Source organism: Gossypium hirsutum, chromosome D02 (assembly GCF_007990345.1).
Source record: "Gossypium hirsutum isolate 1008001.06 chromosome D02, Gossypium_hirsutum_v2.1, whole genome shotgun sequence".
NCBI classification, from domain to species: domain Eukaryota; kingdom Viridiplantae; phylum Streptophyta; class Magnoliopsida; order Malvales; family Malvaceae; genus Gossypium; species Gossypium hirsutum.
In genome coordinates, this window is record NC_053438.1 from 46,237,272 (window position 1) to 46,258,817 (window position 21,546).

The 21,546-nt window shown below is 34.1% G+C and overlaps 2 protein-coding genes and 1 long non-coding RNA gene across 6 annotated transcripts; 2 read left to right on the top strand and 1 right to left on the bottom strand.

The window, feature by feature from the left end:
* Nucleotides 1-1,136: 1,136 nt before the first annotated feature.
* LOC107910136 (UDP-glucose 6-dehydrogenase 5) lies at nt 1,137-4,053 on the bottom strand. The gene is made up of 2 exons (XM_016837902.2): nt 3,346-4,053; nt 1,137-2,820 (listed from the first exon to the last, which is right to left on the bottom strand). Exon 2 carries the CDS (start codon nt 2,807-2,809, stop codon nt 1,367-1,369), a length of 1,443 nt encoding a protein of 480 aa, XP_016693391.1. The 5' UTR covers nt 2,810-2,820; nt 3,346-4,053; the 3' UTR covers nt 1,137-1,366.
* Nucleotides 4,054-12,171: 8,118 nt separating this feature from the next.
* On the top strand, nt 12,172-14,804 carry LOC107910137 (protein KTI12 homolog). Of its 4 annotated transcripts, none has more exons than XR_005910270.1 (4): nt 12,211-12,275; nt 12,591-13,592; nt 14,135-14,311; nt 14,389-14,804. XR_005910270.1 is itself a non-coding variant. In XM_041088587.1 (3 exons), exon 2 carries the CDS (start codon nt 12,675-12,677, stop codon nt 13,584-13,586), a length of 912 nt encoding a protein of 303 aa, XP_040944521.1. In that variant the 5' UTR covers nt 12,211-12,275; nt 12,591-12,674; the 3' UTR covers nt 13,587-13,592; nt 14,389-14,804. The 4 variants fall into 4 exon arrangements, 2 of the variants coding, with proteins under 2 accessions (XP_016693392.1, XP_040944521.1); XR_005910269.1 differs by having other exon boundaries at nt 14,135-14,256; XM_041088587.1 differs by lacking the exon at nt 14,135-14,311.
* A 4,501-nt stretch (nt 14,805-19,305) lies between these two features.
* LOC121214664 (uncharacterized) lies at nt 19,306-20,319 on the top strand. Its single transcript, XR_005910271.1, has 2 exons — nt 19,306-19,515; nt 19,930-20,319. It is a non-coding gene; the product is annotated as an uncharacterized lncRNA (long non-coding RNA).
* The last annotated feature ends 1,227 nt before the right edge of the window (nt 20,320-21,546 follow it).

Sequence of the window (21,546 nt, forward strand, 5' to 3'; positions counted from 1 at the left end):
ACCTTAATTATTAGTTATTTTAACTTATTGGTATTGAGTATGTTTATACTTTTATTTAAGTTGTAACTCTATTTTAAAGTTAATAAAATTATCACAAACTTAACCAATAATTCTAAATTAAATTATAAATATTTTTAAATGTCAATTTGATAATATGGTAAAAAATGAAGAATATTCTCGTCAGTTTAAAAGTTTTTCCAAACTTATGCTTATATATATATATATTATAGATAATAGATACAGATATATAATATATGATTAATTAAAAAGCTTATGTTACTGATATTATATATATGATTAGTCATTTTCCTCCCATTTTTTTTCCATTTTTGAAGAATAAAATAATTGTTTATTTAATGAAAGACAAAAAAAAAGACTTATATTTTCTGAACTGATAGATTTATTTTAAAAGGCTTAGTATATCATTTGGTATTTGAGTTTGATTTTTTTTAATGTGGTATATATTTGTGTTATTTTTTTGTCTAATTTGATACATGTATTTGATAAAAAGTTATATATTTTGGTACTCATAGGTGACGATGTTAACATTTTTAGTGTTTATTCAAGTTTTAGGATTGAGCTAATGAAAGTTAATTGCTAATATTATTAGGTCTGAATTTTTCATAATTTTGTTAATAAAATAAATTTAGTGTTAACGTGAATTTATTTAATTTTGCGTTTAATTTGATAAACACAGTCTGATGGATGTGATTGAATTTGAATTCGGGTTTTAAGGTTGATTTGATGAAAACAAATTACTAATATTATTAGCTAATTATGAATTTTTATTAAATAACTCTAAAACTCAAATTAAACACTAAAAAGTTAACACCATTATCTTTAGATACCAAAATGTATAAAAAATAACACATGTACTACATTAAAAAAATACCAAACTTAAATACCATTAAACTTTTTGAAAAATATATATAAAAAAACTAAATTTAGGTAAAAGGATAATTTAAATGTTACATACTTGTACAATGAAATAAAAACTATTTTTATTGGCAACAGACTTAATTCAGCTCAGTTGCCCCTTATTAGTGGCAATTTAGCAGTTGCATCAACACGAGTTTCAGAGAATCTCCAATTTGAAAAACATGTGGTAGGATTGATGCATAAGGTAAAGTGTGGTATAAAATTAAATGGTAAATGTTTTATTATATTAAACTAATAACAAAGCAGATACTGTGGCGGCTAAGGACAGATCCAGACACTAATGTTTCAACTCTCCCAAGTAATCCAATATAAGTTGAAATACCATAATCTTAATTCTAAAAGAAATGAATGTTATAAAGTATACTATCGGATAATGTTTTCCTCGAGATTATAAAGTTGTAGCTCAACCATGGTCCAGAATACAGTCTTATGCCACCGCTGGCATGTCCTTTAGCCATTCATCCAATGGCTTTCCAATGGAGTAGACAATAAACCCGATTTCCCTCAGCTTAGCTACATCCACGATGTTCCGGCCATCGAAGACGAATGCAGGCTTCTGCATGTTATCATAAATCTTCTGGTAATCCAGGGTTTTAAACTCATCCCACTCTGTCAGAATGCAAATCCCATGAGCATCCTTTGTTGCCGCATAGGCATCCCAAACAACGCTAACTTGCTTCATGGAACTCGGGCTCATCGGCTGAAGATGAACTGGATGGTCCCAATCGAACTTGTTCATCGAAAGATCCCTCTGAATCTGCTCTTCGCTGACTTGAGGGTCGTATATGCTCAGCATAGCCTTGTCACCCAACAGTCCTTTGCACACATCGATCGCCGGGGTCTCCCTAGTGTCACCAGTGTCCTTCTTGAAAGCAAATCCAAGAATGGCAATCTTCTTCCCTGAAACTGTGTTGAACATTGAGGACACAATCTGGTTCACAAAGCGAGCTTTCTGGTAATCGTTCACCTTTATCACTTGTTTCCAGTAATTTGCTACCTCTGGGAGCCCATTGCACTCACAGATATAAACCAAGTTGAGAATGTCCTTTTGGAAACATGATCCACCAAAACCAACACTAGCATTCAAGAACTTGGGTCCTATTCTCGTATCCTTCCCGACAGCATGAGAAACTTGGCTCACATCAGCACCAGTGGCCTCACACAATGCTGACATAGCATTAACAGAAGAGATTCTCTGTGCCAAGAAGGCATTGGCAGCTAGCTTCGAAAGCTCAGCAGACCAGAGGTTGGTGCATATGATACGGTCCATCGGAACCCAGTGAGCATAAACATCCCTCAATGCCTTAATAGCCTTTTGACCTTCTGGGGTCTCTCTGCCTCCTATGAGAACACGGTCAGGTTCAAATAGGTCCTGGATTGCAGTTCCCTCAGCAAGGAATTCAGGGTTGGAGAGAATCTGAAAGTTGATGCCTTTGCTATTGTGTGTCAAAATTTTCTCAATTGCCTCGGCAGTTTTAACAGGGACGGTCGACTTCTCAACCACAATCTTGTTGGATTTGGATACATCGGCGATCATACGAGCCGCACTCTCCCAGTAGGTGAGATCAGCCGCTTTCCCAGCACCAAGGCCTTGAGTTTTGGTGGGTGTGTTAACCGAAACAAACACTATATCAGCCTCAGAAACATGCTTCTCCACATCACTGCTAAAGAAAAGGTTCTTTCCTCTGCATTTCTTCACCACCTCGTCGAGCCCTGGCTCGTATATGGGGAGAGTATCACTATTCCAGGCACTAATTCTCGGCACTGAAATATCCACAACAGCTACTTGAATTTCTGGGCATTTTAGTGCAATAACTGCCATTGTTGGCCCACCAACATACCCGGCTCCGATGCAACAGATCTTCACCATTGTTCGATATCCTAAAACATACACATGTAAAACAAGACATCTAATTTAAGACACAGAAAACCTATGAAGCATCGAAATTAGCAAACAATGATGCCGGCAATACGTTAATTACCCGAGATCTATTTCTTTAATAAACAAAACTCTTTTTTTTTTAAAGCTTAATTCCAAGAAAAGAAATTACAAAACAAATGTTGATGAACTAGTAAGAGGAATCAGATCTATGGTTTCCCAGTATATATATATCAAATTAAGGACTAGAGGTCCAAAATGCAAACAGACTAAGAAAAAAATGCAGTCAATTACTAGTAATTCCTTTTAACAAGAAGAATAATTTCAATGAACACATTTAGCCATGAGATCTAACCAGAAAAGAAAAAAAACAATGGAAACAAAAACAGATCCATCAATTAACAAAACCCAAATAACATGAATCCAAAAAGAAATGAAATAAGCCAAAACATAGGTAGACAAGAACAAAGAGAGAGGGAAAAATTAAAACCCATAGAATGGAAACAAGGGAAGATCAAATAACTTACCTTTCTGGGTCTTGAGCTATTAGATAAAAGATAGATGAAGCAGAGAGGCCGTGAGGGAAATGGCGAAGAATGAGGAGATCTAAAAGATTTCCATTTATATAGAAATATTGTCAGCTAAATCACATCGAAGATCCAACCACTCAAGTGCTTCCACCACGGCCCATATTTACAATTTATTATTATTTTCTACAAATTATCAACTCTTATTCTTACACGTTTCTTACTCCCTTGACTCATGAATCCCACACTTAACTAATAACTACCGACAGTTTTTTTTAATTAATTATTCTAAAGTTTGCTAAAGCTTCTTCCTTTTTCAGTGGGGACGTTTCAATGGCAGATGGAAATTTTGTTCTTTTGTGTTCAATTGGAAATATAAAATAATTCGCACAGCGACAAAAACCCAGATCCTGTAAGTGATTATGGCTGCAGTTAAAGCACAGAGTTTGGTATGAATTTAGATCATCTATAGAGAAAACCAAGCCATATTTTTGTGGGACTTAATTCAACTTTATAAGTAAACAAAGGGATTTACTAATCTTTCAAAATTACAAAGTAATTCAACATTAAACTAAACAACTAGAATAAATTTATAGAAATGAAATTACCATTAATTTAAGGATTCATAGGTAATAATAACAAAAAGTTAAAAAGGGGAATTTTATAGTGAAATTGATATAAAATAGAAGCACCCATGTGGGTTGTACAGTTAGGTGGAATAAAAGGAATATTTAGAGTATTTGGAAGCTTTCAAGGGCATACGTGCAGGACACTAGAAGTACTTTATTTTCTTTTTTAATATTAAACAAGACAGCCTAGTTTAAAGTTGGTTGATTCTTGTTTTCATGTCATTGATGTGATCCAGAGGGTGCAAATCTTTTATTTGAATTATGATAATTTCGAGTCAATTAGATGAGATAGATGGTTTTGGATTTTACTCCATTGTCTTTCAATTAATTTTCTATATATATGATTTGAATGAGTGAATCTCTCATTAACATTTATTCTCTTAATGAATTTACAAAATACGGAAGATTGATTTATTATTTAAGTTATGCACGTAAAACATTAATAGGTATATTAGCCCAAGTCATGTATTTTTAATGTTTATAGTGTTATTAATGTATATGCATTGATTTTTAGTAGGTACTTGACCAAATTATGTATTCTTAATTATCAATGTATGAGTAAGGTTAATTTTCAATTTTAGCTATATTACATTAAGATGATTTTGTGTATTTGTACAGTTTAAGAACTAAGGGAAGAAATATAGCGCATTACATTGACACTATGATGGGTTATGCCTTATAAAAATACTATAAAGATCCCTCCCTCCATTTCTCACCACTCAAAATCAAACATCAAAACTGAGTAAGGAGAGAGATCAAGTGTCACACCTGAAACTGTTAAAATTAAAGTTTAGTCTTGATTGTAGGGAAGACATTGATGAAAATGATTATTTTGAATTAAATTCCACGGTAAGTAGAGGTATCAAATTGATAAACTTTCAGTTCATATGGGCTTCAGTGTGAATTATTGAATCTTGTGAACCGATTGGTGGACAAGTTGAATTACAATTCTAGTTCCATTACATTTGAACTAGATGGTATAAGTGGGGAACAACATGATTATAACTTTAATATTTTATATTGAATGTTGGAATTGGAGAACAGAAGTGAGAGGGTTATAAGTAGGAGAACCGAAGTGAGAGAGGTATAAGTAAGAGAACCGAAGATGCTATTCTTCGATTCTCTTGTTTTGGCATTCGTCTTCTTCATTTTCCTTTTCTTTTTCTGGAATGGTAAGAAAGTAAGGAGCAATTTGCATGAAGGAAAAATAGAGTTATTAGCTTGAGAAATTAAAAATCTGTAGATCTGGTAATCTTTCTAACCCTTTTGTACCTTTTTTTTATTGAAGAAAAGAGGTAAGAAACTTGTAAGTTACGGTAAAGTTCATGGTGGTGAACATAAAATCTTAGAGAGCTTATAAAAATATTCTACATGTTAATGGATTTCTATTGTCTCACTTATGAATGTTGTCGTTTTGATTGATGAATGGTTATTTTGTTTAGCTAACCAAGGAGGAGGCCCGAGTGACAAAGGAAAGGCTAAACTGGTGTAGGGTTCTAGCATCCGGGTGTTTTTGCGGGTGAGTTTCTGAACTCCAACTGTAACACCTATAACCTGATCTTGTTGTCGAACCCGAGTTACGGAATGCTACAGTCATAACCAGAATAGAACACATTCAAATCACATTGATTATCTCACGCAAGCATAGAATACTTCATAATTGCATAATTATTTGTAACAACCAGTTTTCAGTGAAATCGGAACAGTAGTTTCGGGACCACAAATTTGAGGTCAAAAGAAATTTTATTTTAATATTATTTTATGGTCTACATTATGATAGAAATATTGTATAAAAATTTCGTTAAGAAATTTTACTGATTACATGTCTAATTTGATGAAAAGGACTAAATTGCATAAAGTATAAAAGTTGAATTCTAGTAGCTAAAGGTATCAAATAGCTATGGAATTCAAAATTGGAGGTCCTTATATGGCAAATAGACCATTTAGAGGAGTTAGTAGATAATGATGATTATTCATCATTGGAATTTAGTAAATTATTAAGGTTAATTTTGGAAAGTAAATGATAAAATGCTGATAAATAAATAAAATAAAACAAATTTTCATCATTTTCATCATCTTTCCTAAAATAAAACATGGAAACCTTAGCCATGGAAACTTGAAGATAGACAAGCTTATTTTGCTTAATTAGGTGAGTATTCTTATCCCATTTTTAATGATTTTTATGTTTTCGGGATCGTAATAGCTTAATCTAGCTATCTCGAGGATTAATTTGAAAAACTATAAAAGTGTTAGGGTTTTTCCATGGATGAGTATAGTTGAATTATGAAGTTTTATGGTAGAAAATGAAAGGTTGTTGATAGATAAACAACTTTTGTAAAGAGAATTTTGATGAAATTATGATTTAGGGACTAAATTGAAAAGATGGAAAATTCATGGAAAAAATTTGAATTTTATGAAATTCATGGGCTGATATTGTTATATATGAAAATCGGTTAGGCTTGGAATAATGATTAAATTGTATGAATTTCATTTTCCGAGCCTAGGAACAGAATTGTAATTAATTAAAAGTATAGGGGCAAAATAGTAATTTTTTCAAAGATGTGTATTGGATTGAATTGAATGTGAATTGTATTAAATTGAGCTAAATTCATTCGTATAGATCCGGATAGACCTAGTACAAAATTGGATCGAGGAAAAGAAAAATTATCGGACTAGTAGCTTACAAATCTACATATACTTGTCGAGGTAAGTTTGTGTAATTAAATTATACATTCATATGTATTAAATTGATATTTTTTGTAAATTGTACTATTTCCATGAATAATTACCGGTTGTATATCCAACAAGTACTAAGTTTCGTTTGAACCTTGAAAATTCGATGGATACAAATGACATGTCATTAAGGGTTCTTGAATTGGTTGTAGTCCTGCATGTGTTGCGGACACACCACAGCTCGCAAGAGTGTCCCGTTATTTAGCTCTTATGAGCATCTAGTTATATGGCTCTCACGAGCTTTTCGATACGTGGCTCTCATGAGCTTCCCGATTAATGGCTCTCTTGAGCTTCTCATTTATGGCTCGTATGAGCTTCCCGATAATTGTCTCACAAGAGCTTCCCATTATACAACTCACATGAGCTTCCCGTTATACAACTTACATGAGCTTCCTATTACATGGCTTCGAAGAGCTTCCCGATTACATACTCGTATGGGCATACCTGTATATGAATTACGGATTACAGATTTGTACATTTCGTGTGTACTACCCGTGTATTCAACGATATTTTAAATGATTCAACGGGAAAAGTTCTGATATAAGACAATATGAATTCGAGACGAATTATTACGGGTATATACTTGAAATACATGGATATGATTTGTACATGTTATATGGACACATGATGTGGAAAGTATATGTATATGGAAATTTGATTATTGTTGAGCTCATACAAGTTTCTTGATATTCATATAAAATACATGACTAACATGGTTGATGAGGATAAGTGTTTAGGCTATTGGCCAAATTGCTTTGGATATATCTTGTTTGCTTACCTTAAATGTGAATAAATGGTAAGTTAAATTCCATGTTATATGAACTTACTAAGCTTAAATGCTTCCTCTGTTTTATTTCTCCTATTTTATAGTAGCTCAAAAGCTCGTTAAAGTTGGGAGCTGGTCGGAGAAACATCACACTATCTATCGACCCATTTCGGTATATATTGTAAATCCATTTTGGTTATAATGACATGTATAGGTTCATTTGGCCAATGATGGCATACAATTGTTTTTGTTGTGATTAGCCATTTGAATGGCTTGAATTTGATGTATACAAATGTGAATGATGGATAATTCATAAGCATATTGATGGTTGGATTAGATTGGTATATTAGGTATAAATATGCTTATATGTGTATTTGGTTAATTTGGTAAATATGGATTCTTGGATATATGTGATGATATGTTATGTTTAAGACTTGATTTTATCTTGTTTTAAGTAGTTTTATATGGCTTGATGATATGCAAAAATGTTGATGTAGGTTGAAGACTAATTGGGTGAGAAATGTGGCTAGAAAAATGACATATTTCGTCCACACGGGCAGAGACACGGGCGTGTGTCTTAGCTGTGTGTGACACACGGCCAAGTGACACGGTCGTGTGTCCCCTGTATCTTTTAATTAGTGCAAAACAAAATGCTCACACGGCCTAGCACACGGGCGTGTGGCTTGACTGTGCAACCTAAGTCAGAGAGTTCATAAGTTTGGACACGGGCTGGGACACAGCCGTGTGTCCCTACTTCGAATGTTCACACGGCCTGAGACACGGACGTGTTTCTTAACAATGTGAGACACACGGCCTGGCCACACGGGCGTATGTCCCCTGCACCTTCGAAAAATTTTAATGTTTTCTAAAAAATTCTCTAAGTACCTGGTTTAGTCCTGACTTAATTCTAATATGTATCTTGGGCCTCGAGGGCTCACATAAGGGATAATATGATTGATTTTGATTTGTTTCTGACATGAATGCTAGTTGATATGAAATGTCTGCTATTTGATCTGTAAATTTCGGTAATGCTTAATAACCTTGTTTCGGTGATGGATATGGGTTAAGAGTGTTACATTATTGCTCAAATTTAATAAAAAAATCCAAACATAGTCAATTCAATTTATGGTTAACAAATACGTCATTTCTCAGATCATATATGAGCTTATGTATGCTCCAATACTATCCAGAATTTAACTAGGATTAATTTGTAACATTTTCAAAATTTCAGTTCAATTATAAATCAAAACAATTCATAGCTCAATTTAGTTATCATAAATCAATAGTCAATCATTATTTATAACATATATGTGAAAATGGAACTTAAATTGGGTTTACGGAACCTTAAAAATAGTTTGGAAACAACAGGGACTAATCTGAAACAAAATAGAAAAACGTAGAAAAATTTGAAAACAGGGGTCACACGGCCGTGTGACAGAGCCCAGGCTGTGTGGCTCAGGAACATGGTCATGTGGCCAACCGTGTACATATATGAGCTTATGTCTGCTCTAATACTATCCAGAATTTAACTAGGATTAATTTGCAACATTTTCAAAATTTCAGTTCAATTATAAATCAAAACAATTCATAGCTCAATTTAGTTATCATAAATCAATAGTCAATCATTATTCATAACATATATATGAAAATGGAACTTAAATTGGGTTTACGGAACCTTAAAAATAGTTTGGAAACAACAAGGACTAATCTGAAACAAAATAGAAAAACGTAGAAAAATTTGAAAACAGGGGTCACACAACCGTGTGACAGAGCCCAGGCTGTGTGGCTCAGGAACATGGTCGTGTGGCCAACCGTGTACAATTCGAAGTGAGGGGCACACAACTGTGTCTCCAGGCCGTGTAACAACCTGATGCCATGTGGAAAAACCTACACCTAAAAATTAATAAGACACACGGCTGTATGAAGAGACTGTTATTTTGTGAAAATGAAAAAGTGAAAGGATAGAAGCAATATGGAGGTAGGGACGGAAAAGGGTGGTGAAAGCTTGGTCAACTGTGACTAGGTTCAATGAACCACAATAAAATGCAAGATATAAAGTTTTGACAAGGGAGGGAGACATGAAGTGAAATGAGGATCATGTTACCTCAACATATGGTAAGTTTGACTCATAAAGAGGGAAAGGAATCCTTCTAAAGATGGTAACAATGGGGTGGACGACAAGCACATTATGCACATGGACATTGTGTTAAAAAATTAAATAAAAAGATGAAAAGATAAAAGTAATAGGGAGGTAGGGACGGAAAAGGGTGGTGAAAGCTTGGTTAACTGTGAGTAGGTTTAATGAACCACAATAAAATGCAAGATATAAAGTATTGACAAGAGAGGGAAACATGGAGTGAAATGGAGAATCATCCTAAAGATGGTAAGTTTGACTCATAAAGAGAGAAATGAATCCTCCTAAAGATGGTAACAATGGGGTGGACAACAAGAACATTATGCATATGGAAATTGTGTTAAAAAAATTAAATAAAAAGATAAAAACAAGGGAGACTTGAACTTAATACATCTAAGGTAGCTTAAGAGCACTTAACCACTTAACCACCACACTTCGTTATTTTAATTCTTACCACATTTATTTTAAAAATATGGTGTGGCCTTTTATTATAAACTTAAATTTTAGTAATGAATATCAATAGCAATATATTATAACAATTATAAAAATCCTAAAAATTGACATGTTAGCATTTAAATTATCACCATCATAGAGACAATCTCAATATCCTTTTATTATTTAGATTTGTCACGATCATCAATCTGGCATGCCAAATTTGATTCACCATCATTTTATATTCGTTTCCATATTGTCTCTCTTTCGCTTGATGGAATCTTGATAGAGTTTGACTAAATGTTTAGGCATATGACAGGTGCGTAACCAATGGCCTTTGATAACTTAAGTTATTCCACTCTATATAGGGTTCTCTTGGAAATTCTTATTTCTTTTTCCTATCTTTATTTTTCCACTTATAATGGTGAAAAGAATTATTATAACCATTTCTTTTACCTTGCCTAGAACAGGTTATAAAATAACAAGAAAGGGTTAAAAAAAGAGACAAAAAGGGTTTTTTTAGAGAATTTTGAGAGGAATTTTCTTTTTTCATGAGGATCATGCTGACAATGTGTTATGAAATAAATAAATAATAAAAAGAGTAAATGAGCAAGAAATATGTTAGTAAAAGAGAGCATATTTTATTAATTTATCTGATAGTTACAATGTTTCTCTAAAGTCTATATTTATAGATATAAGAAGTATAAAACTCTATTTCTATTTAGACCTGTCCATGGGTCGAGCCGAGACAGATTCAGGTTGGGCCTTGCCAAAATTTTAGGCTCGGGCTTGGCTCAACCTAAAAATGGGCCTAAAACTTTGACCAAGTTCGAGCCGAATAAAAATGCTAAAAACATGGGTCCGGCCCGATCGAATTAATTTTTTACATTATTTTTTTATAAAAAATTTTAAAATATAATACATCAAAAATACTAAAAACATTCAAATAAATGTTTCCCAACAAATTGAAAATAAATTAAAAAAATATTCATACTTAAATAATAGTAAGATAGGTGTAACTTAACAAGCAAATGTCTCTAAAACAGTAACAAAATTAACAATAAAATAAGAGTTATACAATACGCAAACGATAATAACAAAATAATAGTAATATAATAGTGAAATGGTAGTAAAACAGTGAAAAACAACAAGAAAACAATAATAAAATAGCATTTTTTTGTCTTTTTGCTAATTTGGGCTGAGCTCGAGCCAAAAGAGCCTTACCTGAGGCCCAACTCAATTTTTAAATGGGCATTATTTTTTTTGTCCAAGCCCATTTTTCGAACTTATATTTTTACCGAAACCCTTCCACTTTTTTAGCATACCTTCGAGCCGGCTCAGGTGGCCTGACCCATGAACAGGTCTACTTTTAATAAACATTAGAGTCATAATATACGTCAAACTTATCTTGATTTTGATGAACATCCACCTAATAATAAAATATTTATAACAAAAACAACATATTTAAACAATTTATATTTAAAAAAAATATTTTTAAAAGAATATAATTTTTATATTTTTAAAATGAATTTATAAAAAAATATATTTTTGAAAGGAATATAATTTTCAATAAAAATGTTATATATTTCCAAATATTCTACGAAAAAGAAGAATAGCTCGTAAGGCCGTCACCTACCTGGTCAAATGTCAACAAACAATCACGTGGTAGCCCTTGATTGGGCAACATGCCACATCAACATAAAATATGACGTAATCAAGGTTAGGTACCGAAATATTTAACGAAAAAAATACATGTATGAAATTGGACATTTTGAAAATATGTGTCACATTAGAACAAACCTAAAGTACAAGGGCCTTTCTTGCCATTATCCCATTTTAAAAATATAAAAAGTATAGATACTAAAAATAATCAAATTGAAGAATAGAGATTAAATTCACAACTTACGCATAATATAGGACTAATAGCTTAATTTGACCTAAGGGACTCAATTTATATCATTTGGGTCAACTGGAAGTTTAAAATTTAAAAAGTACAACAATAAAAATTGGCCAAATTAAAGTAGCTGAACTAATTCCACAACTAACACATAATGCAGGGACTAATAACAGAATTTAACATATATTCATTGGTAAGTTGAGACTGAAGGCCCAATCTTGACCAAATCAAAGGGCCCAAATATAAGAAAATCCATAAAGCGCAAAAATATGATGGAAGCGGATTCCTCCTAACGCGACCTCCCTCTCTGCCTGTCTGTTATTCAAATCTCCGACCAAGGTAATTTACTTAACTAGGGTTTTCAAGTTTTTAGAACTTTTTGGCGGTTTAATCTTTGGCCCTTTTTCTTACTGCTTTTTTCAGGATTCTTCTGATCCCTAATTTAATTCTTTTGCAATTTTTCTTGATTATTTATTTTGTTTCTGCATCTTGCTGAAATACAGTCTGTGTTTCAGTTATATCTTCCATATAGTTTCCTATAAAACTATACATGTCTTATGTAATCTGAAAACTTTGAATATATTAGCAAGTATATGTAAAAATTTGAGGCAAAAGAAATTCTTGATTTGAATTACTTTCTTAATTTATGAACAGTGAGATTTCAAGGAACTGCAGCTTAGCGAGCTGCGGTCTAAACCCAGTTTTGTATTAAGAGTAAGAATAAGACTTTAAAAAAAGATGGCATTGGTGGTAATTTGTGGGCAGCCGTGCAGTGGGAAGTCGACAGCTGCGAAATGTCTAGCTGAAGCTCTGAATGAATCAGAGTGCAAACAGACTGTAAGGATCATCGATGAGACTTCATTTCATCTTGATCGTAATCAGAGCTATGCTAATATGCCATCAGAGAAGAATTTACGGGGAGTGCTTAGGTCCGAAGTTGATAGGTCTGTCTCCAAAGATAATATCATTATAGTTGATTCTTTGAACAGTATCAAGGGTTATCGATACGAGTTGTGGTGTTTGGCTCGTGCTGCTGGGATAAGGTACTGTGTGTTGTACTGTGATGTTGGAGAATCGCACTGTAGGAAATGGAATGAAGAGCGTCGGGAGAAGGGAGAGGCTGCATATAATGATGTGATATTTGAGGATTTAGTTAGAAGATTTGAGAAACCGGATAGAAGAAATCGTTGGGATTCGCCTTTGTTCGAGCTATGGGCTCATAATGATGGAGTGGAGAGATCTTCTATTGCCATTGTAGATGTGGTTTTGTATTTGACAAAAAAAGCAGACTCGAAATCTCGGGATGTTAAGATTTTGCAGCCAACCATTGCCACACAAAATACCCGGTTTTCAGAGGCAAATTCACTGTATGAGATGGACAGAGCCACGCAGGAGGTGATTAATGCTATTGTGGAAGCACAATCCCAGTCAATTGGAGGACCTCTTGCCAATATCTCCATTGGTCAAGGTTTACCGAATATCGATATTTCTAGATCGGTTGGGTTGCCGGAGCTACGGAGATTACGGAGAACATTCATCAAGTTAACAGGACAAACAAGTTTGAGTGGACGACCTCCCCCTTCCGATTCCAACAGTGCAAAGAGGATGTTTGTAGACTATCTGAATCGAGAACTTGGAACTATTGCTTGAAAGAGGGTAATACTACTAATACTTACCTAGTTTTATACCTTGAACAGTGTTGTCAAAGGTCACTACTTTATTTTCTACTTTTACTTTCTCCAAAGATCCATTTTAGATTGTCTCATAATTATCTTTAGACTCGGCATTGAGAGTCATTAAGAGAACAGTTTACATTTGCAGGACATGTTATATTGATGCGTATGATGAATGATTAAAGGACAGCATCAATCATATCTAATCATCAATGTCATTTGCATCTATGATTGAAGGGTTCTATTTCTTTTTACATTTTGTGAATTTTCTAAAGACTTTCTGAGTTTGTGGATGTGATGAATTAAGTTCTTTGCCATTCTCCAAATGTGCTAAACTAATACCAACAATTGCAGTAACGAGGAAAAAAAAAAATCTCGGCTCTTTAAAACGTGCTTTGAAGCTTAAATTTAGAGTTTTTTTTTTTTTTTTTTTTAAACTTTGTATGTTGATCTCAACACTGTTGTGGTATTTGGTGTGGCACCTTCAAATTAAACGTTGTTCTTATGGGTCCAAATGTTCCACAGAGTAATGGAAAAGCCACCGAAGTCTTCAGGCATGAGTTCTTCGCCCCTTGCATGTTCCATGATTAGCATGATCCTATCCCTTACTAAATTAACTCCAAGGTTATACGTACGGATTTTAAGGGGTGAGCCAAACCAAACTGCTTTGCAAAGTTACATTTGCAAAAGAGATGATATAAGGTCTCTATTTCAGCTTTAACAGAATGTGCACTCAGTAGCCATGGATCTAATTCTTTTGTGAATTTTGGCTTTGCAAGGTAGTGCATCTTCCACACAAAAACGGCAATCTTAAAAGGTATTTTAGCCGACCACAACATCCTTCAAGCATCTTCGAAATGTTCATGTTGTGGGAATTCAACCATCTGCCACTTTGATTGTTGAGCTCGTGAGAGTATGATGATTTTACTAAAAAGTTACCATCTCGGTCTTTTGTTGCCTTCAAATAGAGATTTTGCTTCCCACCATCTTCGAGGGTCCATACTTTGCAATTCATCTTGAACCTATTCATAATTCTCTTCCTCCAAATTGCTTGGATCACTTAACCTATTTTCTCTCTGTTATGTGATGTTATGCTTGATTAGATCTCTTATGTTCATAATGTTTCTCGAAGTACACGAGTTACCTGATTTTGGTTCGCATTGAAGGAAATTTTCATCATAGCAATACGTTTTTACCAAGGTTTCCTTGAAGAGCTAGCTATGATAACTAACAATTCTGCATGCTTGCTTTGCTAGTAGAGCTTTATTCATGATGTTCATTTTTTCTTATGCCTAGTCCTCCAGATAACTTACTAGTGCAAATTTGATCACAGTTTATGTAATGTAGTATTTTGGTCTTTACCCCACCAAAACTTGCGCATCAATGATCCATTCATTGCATATTTCTTTAGAGCTCGGGAGCAGGATAATTGGTAAAGCAGTTAGCTTGACAAATTTGACTTGATCGAGGTAAGTTTACCACCTTGTCCACGAAATTTAGCTTTCCAAAGAGCAAGCTTAGATTCCATTCTATTAAGAAATGGTTGGAAGAACGTACTTCTTTTGTTTAGTTGACCCAAACCAAAGCCCAAACATTTCCCTCCATCTGTCGTAAAACATTCTTTTGAATTTGGCGAGCATTAATTTAAACTACTTGTAATTTTTACATAGTCATGATATGTTACAAAACTGATCAAGGAGTGTTTTTTTCATGCCAGGATTCTTTGTTGACTTTAAAGAATAGGTAGCTCTAATCAGCAAAAAGTAGATGTGATATTGAATACTTCTTTTCCGACTTTAAGACCTTCAACTTCCCCGCCCTTTTCGCTTTGTTAACATTAATGACGGTTGGTTTTAACAATATACAAAAAGGTAAGGTGATAGAGGATCACTTAATATTAAATCCCTTCCAAGACAAATGTTACCTCAAGATGTCCCATTTAGCAGAATCTAGTACGTGAGAAAGGATATACATGCCATGATTAAATTATTCTAGTCCCTTCAAATCCACTTGCACTTAGGATCGTATGTGTAAAATTCCAACTATGTCTATCATACGTTTTACTTCAATTTTCCTTTTGATTTGTTCGATCAACTCTGCTCTCAGAATGATGTTATCACTAATTTATTTCTCTGCAATAAAGCATTTTGGAATTGTGAAATAATTGCACTTAAGATATGTTTCAATCGTTTAACCAATACTTTCTCGATAAGTTTATAAACCACGTTGATATGACTTCTTTTGGGTTTTTTCTCTTGAGGATTAGGACTAAAAAAATTCTGTTTAACAACTTTGGCATTCTACCTTACTAGAGGAAATTTAGGCATGTGTGTATTACTAGTGCTCCAGCGATCTCTCAATTATGATGAAAGAAATTTGTTGGATAACCATCTAGCCTTGAAGCTTCTTTTTTAAGGTAAGCAGGAAGAGATTAAGAATAGAGATGATAGCAAGTATGCTATGCCAAAACGAGGCCTTCCATGACCATAAACGGGCACTGCCTTTTAGCTACCAACTCTCTACTCAAAATACTTCCCAAGTCTTTTAATAATTGGGATCTTTTGATCTAAGCTTAATTTCTGATGTATAGAATTCATAGTATGGCAAGCACAGAGCATACTCATAAACTCATAAGAGATTCATTCTCAAATTACCTTGAGGCTTTGTTCATGGGTTTTAGGAAAACACTCTGAAATTTTTATTGATAGATTTCGATCTACCTACCACTAAAAATCTCTCTCTTTTATAGGAATACTTGGATAAGATTTTTCTACAATTGATAAGAGAGAAATCATCTTTCTGACTACTAAGGAGATAAGGAGGAATATCCTTTTACAAGCCTTTTACAAAAGATAAAGTAAAATAATACAAACTTTTAATAAAGACCATTACTTTATATATAGACAGAATCTACTTTTAATCACTGTATTCAGTACTAACATCTGATGTGAGGTTTTGCTCTTCACTCCTTATTCTTTGTCTAGCTTTGCCCTGTAGAGTTTTTCTTTCCATTTGCTATCATTTGGTGAGCTGTCAAGGTCCATTGGTGTTGATTTGTCCTTATCCAAGCTGGTGTGTCTTTCCATGCATTGCTGCAAAACCATGGGTAATCTTGTGACCACTCTTTTAGATCTGAAATATTTTTTTGATATTCTTTAAGTGCTTTTTTTAACTCCATCTGATAGGGTGTCGGTGGCTTTACATTAAAGTCCCAAGGTGCTAGTACATCTCCTGGTGGCCATATCTCTGTGGGAATGGTTTTGTTGAGTTGGCAGAGATATTTTTGCAGTGCTTTGTAGTCATAGGGATTTGTATCAACCTCTGAGCTATATGTCTTGTGAATTCAAGCCGTTGGAAATGCTCCTAATTGGGTTGATGCATCATTTTGCATGAAATATTGTGGTTTATAGAAAATAATTACTATACTTGAAGGAGGTGTTTCTTTGGATTGTTCAAGTGTTAAGGTAATCATATCCAACCACTGATTTAAAGGATAAAACCATTTAAGAAATGTAGCCAAGTTGTGGAGTTCTGGGTTTTCTTGTCTTTGATAAACAACAGTTAGAAAATATTGGAGATCGAATCTATCAAACTGTATCCCAATGTGATACAAGTGGGTAAGATACCATAACATCCATTTTAATTCATCAGGGAATTCGGTAAATTGAAGTTTAATCGGATGAATAAATGAATATTCTGGATGTAATCCCAAAGGTTTTAGGTATAATCTCTCAAAGTTTTTGAAAACATCAAGCTGATGAGAAAACATCATGTTCAGAGCTTCTTTGTGAATTTTTTTTTCAAGGATTAGACTCAATACTTCAGGTGGATGTTTAGGATGTGAATTAGGTGGCACATATTGAGTACTGAAAGGAAGTGGAGGGTTTGATAAGGTGGCTTTTTTCTTTTGAGAAGATGAGGATGAAGGTGCCATCATTAAGATTTTTTCAGGTGGTCTGGTTAAGAAGTCAGCAAAAACATTGGCTTTTCCCTTAATGTGTTTAACATCGAAAGAGTATTTGGAAAACCATTTTGACCATCTTAACAGCTGAAGATGAGGGGCATCCTTTTGTTTGAACCTTAGCATTTTTGGGAAGGAAGACATGTCCATCTCTATAAGGAAATGATATCCTATGAGATGAAAATCAAACTTTAAAAATACCTTTTTTGACTGCAAGGATTTCTTTGAAGGTTGAATGGTAATGCATTTCTGCATTAGAGAACCTTCCACTCTTATATCCGCAAAGGTATCTTTTTCCTTCTTTTTCTTCAAAGAGTATGGGCCCCCAATATTTGTCACTGGCATCTGTCTGGAGAATTCTTTTTCCTTCTGATGGAATATGTAATGGTGGCAGTTGTTGAAGTTCTTCTTTAAGTATTTTTACTGCCTTGGTTTGAGCTGTACTCCATGGAGGAGGGTTTTTCTTTAACATCTTTCTCAAAGGATTTGTAAATTTAGAGATTTTTGGAATAAAATCTTTGAGATAATTTACAATTCCTAAGAATTGTTGAACTTATCTCTTTGATAAATTGCTTTCTGAAAACTGGAGCAATTCTTCTATAATATGCTTGCCTAACTGGTACTTTCCATCTTTGAGCTGCATCCCTAGGAACTCAATTTCATATTTGTTGATCTGTATTTTTCTTTCAGCTAACATGATCCCATATTTCAATGTCAACCGTTTGAATTGTTGTAATAGTTCTGCATGAGCTTCTTGGTTTGAACTGTAAAGAAGCATATCATCAACATAGACCAAAACATGGTCCATAATGGGCTGGAAAATCTTTATCATGGCCTTCTGGAATAATGATGGAGCAATCTAGAGCCCAAAGGGCATTACTATCCATTGGAAATGCTTATTTGGGATACAAAATCCTGTCTTAGGCCTATTTTCTAGGTTAATTCCTAATTGCTAAAATCTTGCCTTCAAGTCAAACTTAGAGAAAACCCTTGCTTGGGCAAGACTTGAGAATAATAAATTTCGATTTGGCAAAAGAATTTATCGTTTTGGAGAAAATGGTTTAAAGTTTGATAATTGATAACCAACCTCAATTTTCCCCTAGCTTGTTTAGCTTTTTTGTTGACATAAAAGGCTTCACAAGCCCATTGGAAATTTGAACCTTCTATCAACCCTTGTTGCTGTAACTGTCAACATTCTTCTTTAGCTAACTTCTGGAGTTCAGGATTCATCCCTGTGTGGCTAGCTTTGGTGGGGTTGATATCTTCATTTTTCTTGAAAGAAATTGTGATGAAGAATTTAGAATTTTGTCCATAAAGGATTTTTACATTTTTGAAGAAATTCTGAATGTGAATCAGCACATGCTTTACTTTTTAATTCTTCAATTATCTCCTAGATCTTTCATTCATGAATCATAAACAATCTGGGAATTTGGACAAAAGGTTTGAACATTTTTTTGTAATGGACTCCATCTAGTAGTATCCTCATATGTTGGGCTTTGGTGTATAAGTCAAATCCAACCACAAGGTCTTTTCCAGGGAGGTCAGATCCCAATACTGTAGTCTTTACAGAACATCCTGGGAAAAATTAGATGTTAATGGGCTTATTAATCTAGTGGGTCGCAAAGACTTGATCTGCTGCTGAATTGAAATAACAGACATGCGGCCTCCAGAATTCTGTGAGCAATATCTTTGGATTCATAATAGTCTCAGTTGCTCCAGTATCTATAAAGGCAATAACAGTAATGGGCTTACTGTATTTATCCAAATAGATTGAAATTGGAATGTGAGGAACGGAGACTTTTGTGGTAGTAGAGAGGATCTGGGCTTCTTGGGATTTGATCATATAGCTATCATTTGATGAAAAATCTGACTCTGGGGCCATTCCTTAGATTGCACATGGTGACTGTTCTGTTGGTTCATCATCAATGGAAAAGAAGGATTCAAGGTCATCTTCTTCTCTGATCTTAATTCTTGATTCTTACTGGATTTGCTGGATCATCTTAGACCCTTTTTTGTTGTTTGGGCAATTTTTTTACAAAATGACCATTTTGATTACAGATGTAACACCTATTTGATTTGGTTCCCCTTGGAGATATATTTTTCTTTAAATATCTCCATTTTGTTTTTCTTCTGAAAGATCTTGGAAGATTAAGGTTTTTGAATCTCCTGAAATGTTTTTTTTCTTTTTTATCCTACAATAGCAATGCTTTTCATGTCCACATTTGATTCGTAGGTAAGAATCATCACAGGCTTTGTCCAACCGCTTGTCACCATGGAGATAGTCTTTGAAAACCTTTTTCCTGTTGCATAAGTCTTCAAGAGTAACATAAGTTTCTTGTTGGATTTCTCCCATTGTCAGGCTGAGGATGTTTCTGTTTTGCCTGTGGAGACTTTGATTGATAGCAACTTAAAGAGGCTCTGGTATGGATGCGAGAACTGCAGGTTTAAGACTTTTCTCTAGATCAAGTGAACAAAAAATTTTGGTCATAGCGTGGAAATGCTTAGATAAGACTTTCTTGTTGTAAGAGTAGTATTTTCGTTTGAAGAATTCACTTCTTTTTAAGGTCAGAAGATCTTCAGGATTTCCAGTAAAATGATTATGGATAATCCTGATGGCTTGGGATAAATCTATTAAGACTAGAAATTACATCTGATCTACTTGATTGATCGAATTCCACCAGTCTCTTAACATTCTTGTAAATCTGGAAACAAATTCTAACAGGATATTGTAATGACTTTCTTCTGTTAATTTTCTGGTGTCAAGCCATGAGTGAAACTCCTGGAGTCTTCCTGGCCATCTAGAAGATAGAATATCATCGAGAGTGAAAGTTTTTTTTCCTCTTGAGATAGATGGTGGAGGTCTAACATCTGATGTTTCACCGATATTCCCTATTTCTTCATCTGACATTTTCACATTAACTTCTGGTTGGGTGGTTGCTATCACTTGACTTTCTTCCCTTTCTAAGATATCATTAAAATATTCTAAGACATCTTCACTGGATCCTTCAGAGGAGTTTGATTCCTATGTGACTTCTTGTAAAGCAGTAATTTTGGGAAGTATTTGCTGGTTATAATCCTTTAAGAATGTTGACAAAGGATTTGAATGACCTATATTCTCCTTAATCATCAGGGACTTAAACATTTGCTTTGGTGTAGGAGAATCCTCTTATTCTTTATTTATAGGCATTTTTCCCAAGGATTTATCTTTTTTCTGCTCTTCTGCTTCCTCTTGTTTCTTCTTTTCTTTTGCTTCTCTTTTTTCTTTTTCTTTTTGAGCATTTATTTGTAAAAACAAATCAAATGTGCTGGGTTTCTTCTTTCCATCTGGTGGCGGAAAAGTTAATCTCAATTCTTTTAGAGGTGTTGGAGCGTCTATCTGCCTTATTGAAGGGAACAATTCAATTCCATTCCTAGAGGGTTTAGGAGGTGGAATTTGTCTTGTTTCTTTTAACATCTTGATCTAATCCTTGATATTTTAGATTTCTTTCTCTCTTTGAGTAAGATGAGAGAAGAAATCTTGTTCTGATGCTATTGGCTCTCTAGCTTGTTCTTTCAGACAATTCTGCAATAAACGGATAAGATCATTTATCATTTTTGAGTTCTCATTAGTTTTAGCCTCAACTTCAGAAACTTTAGAGTCAATCTGATCAACTTTTGAATCTATGTTTCTGAGAATCGAGTTTTGAGCTAAAGCATTCTCTGTCTGCCAGTTGAGAGTTGCTTCTGCAGTAGCAATTTTGGTTGCCCTTTCTTCTTGGTCAGCTTGTATTTTTGTTGGGATTTTAGGGACATGAGTATATCCCTGAGTGGAAAATTCTTCAAGAGGAGAAAAATCCTTATCAAATGATGTAGTAGACAGGAATATGCATACAACTGGTACTAGTGGCTGTACAACTTCTGGGGTAGTCTTTCTGGCTTCTGGAAAACATCTTTGCTTTTGTACCCATTTATTTATCCTTTTGTAACAAGGATGCTT

Coding starts and splice junctions, on each gene's coding strand:
- LOC107910137 (XM_016837903.1), top strand. CDS start 12,675: ATGGCATTGGTGGTAATTTGTGGGCAGCCGTGCAGTGGGAAGTCGACA.
- LOC107910136 (XM_016837902.2), bottom strand. CDS start 2,809: ATGGTGAAGATCTGTTGCATCGGAGCCGGGTATGTTGGTGGGCCAACA.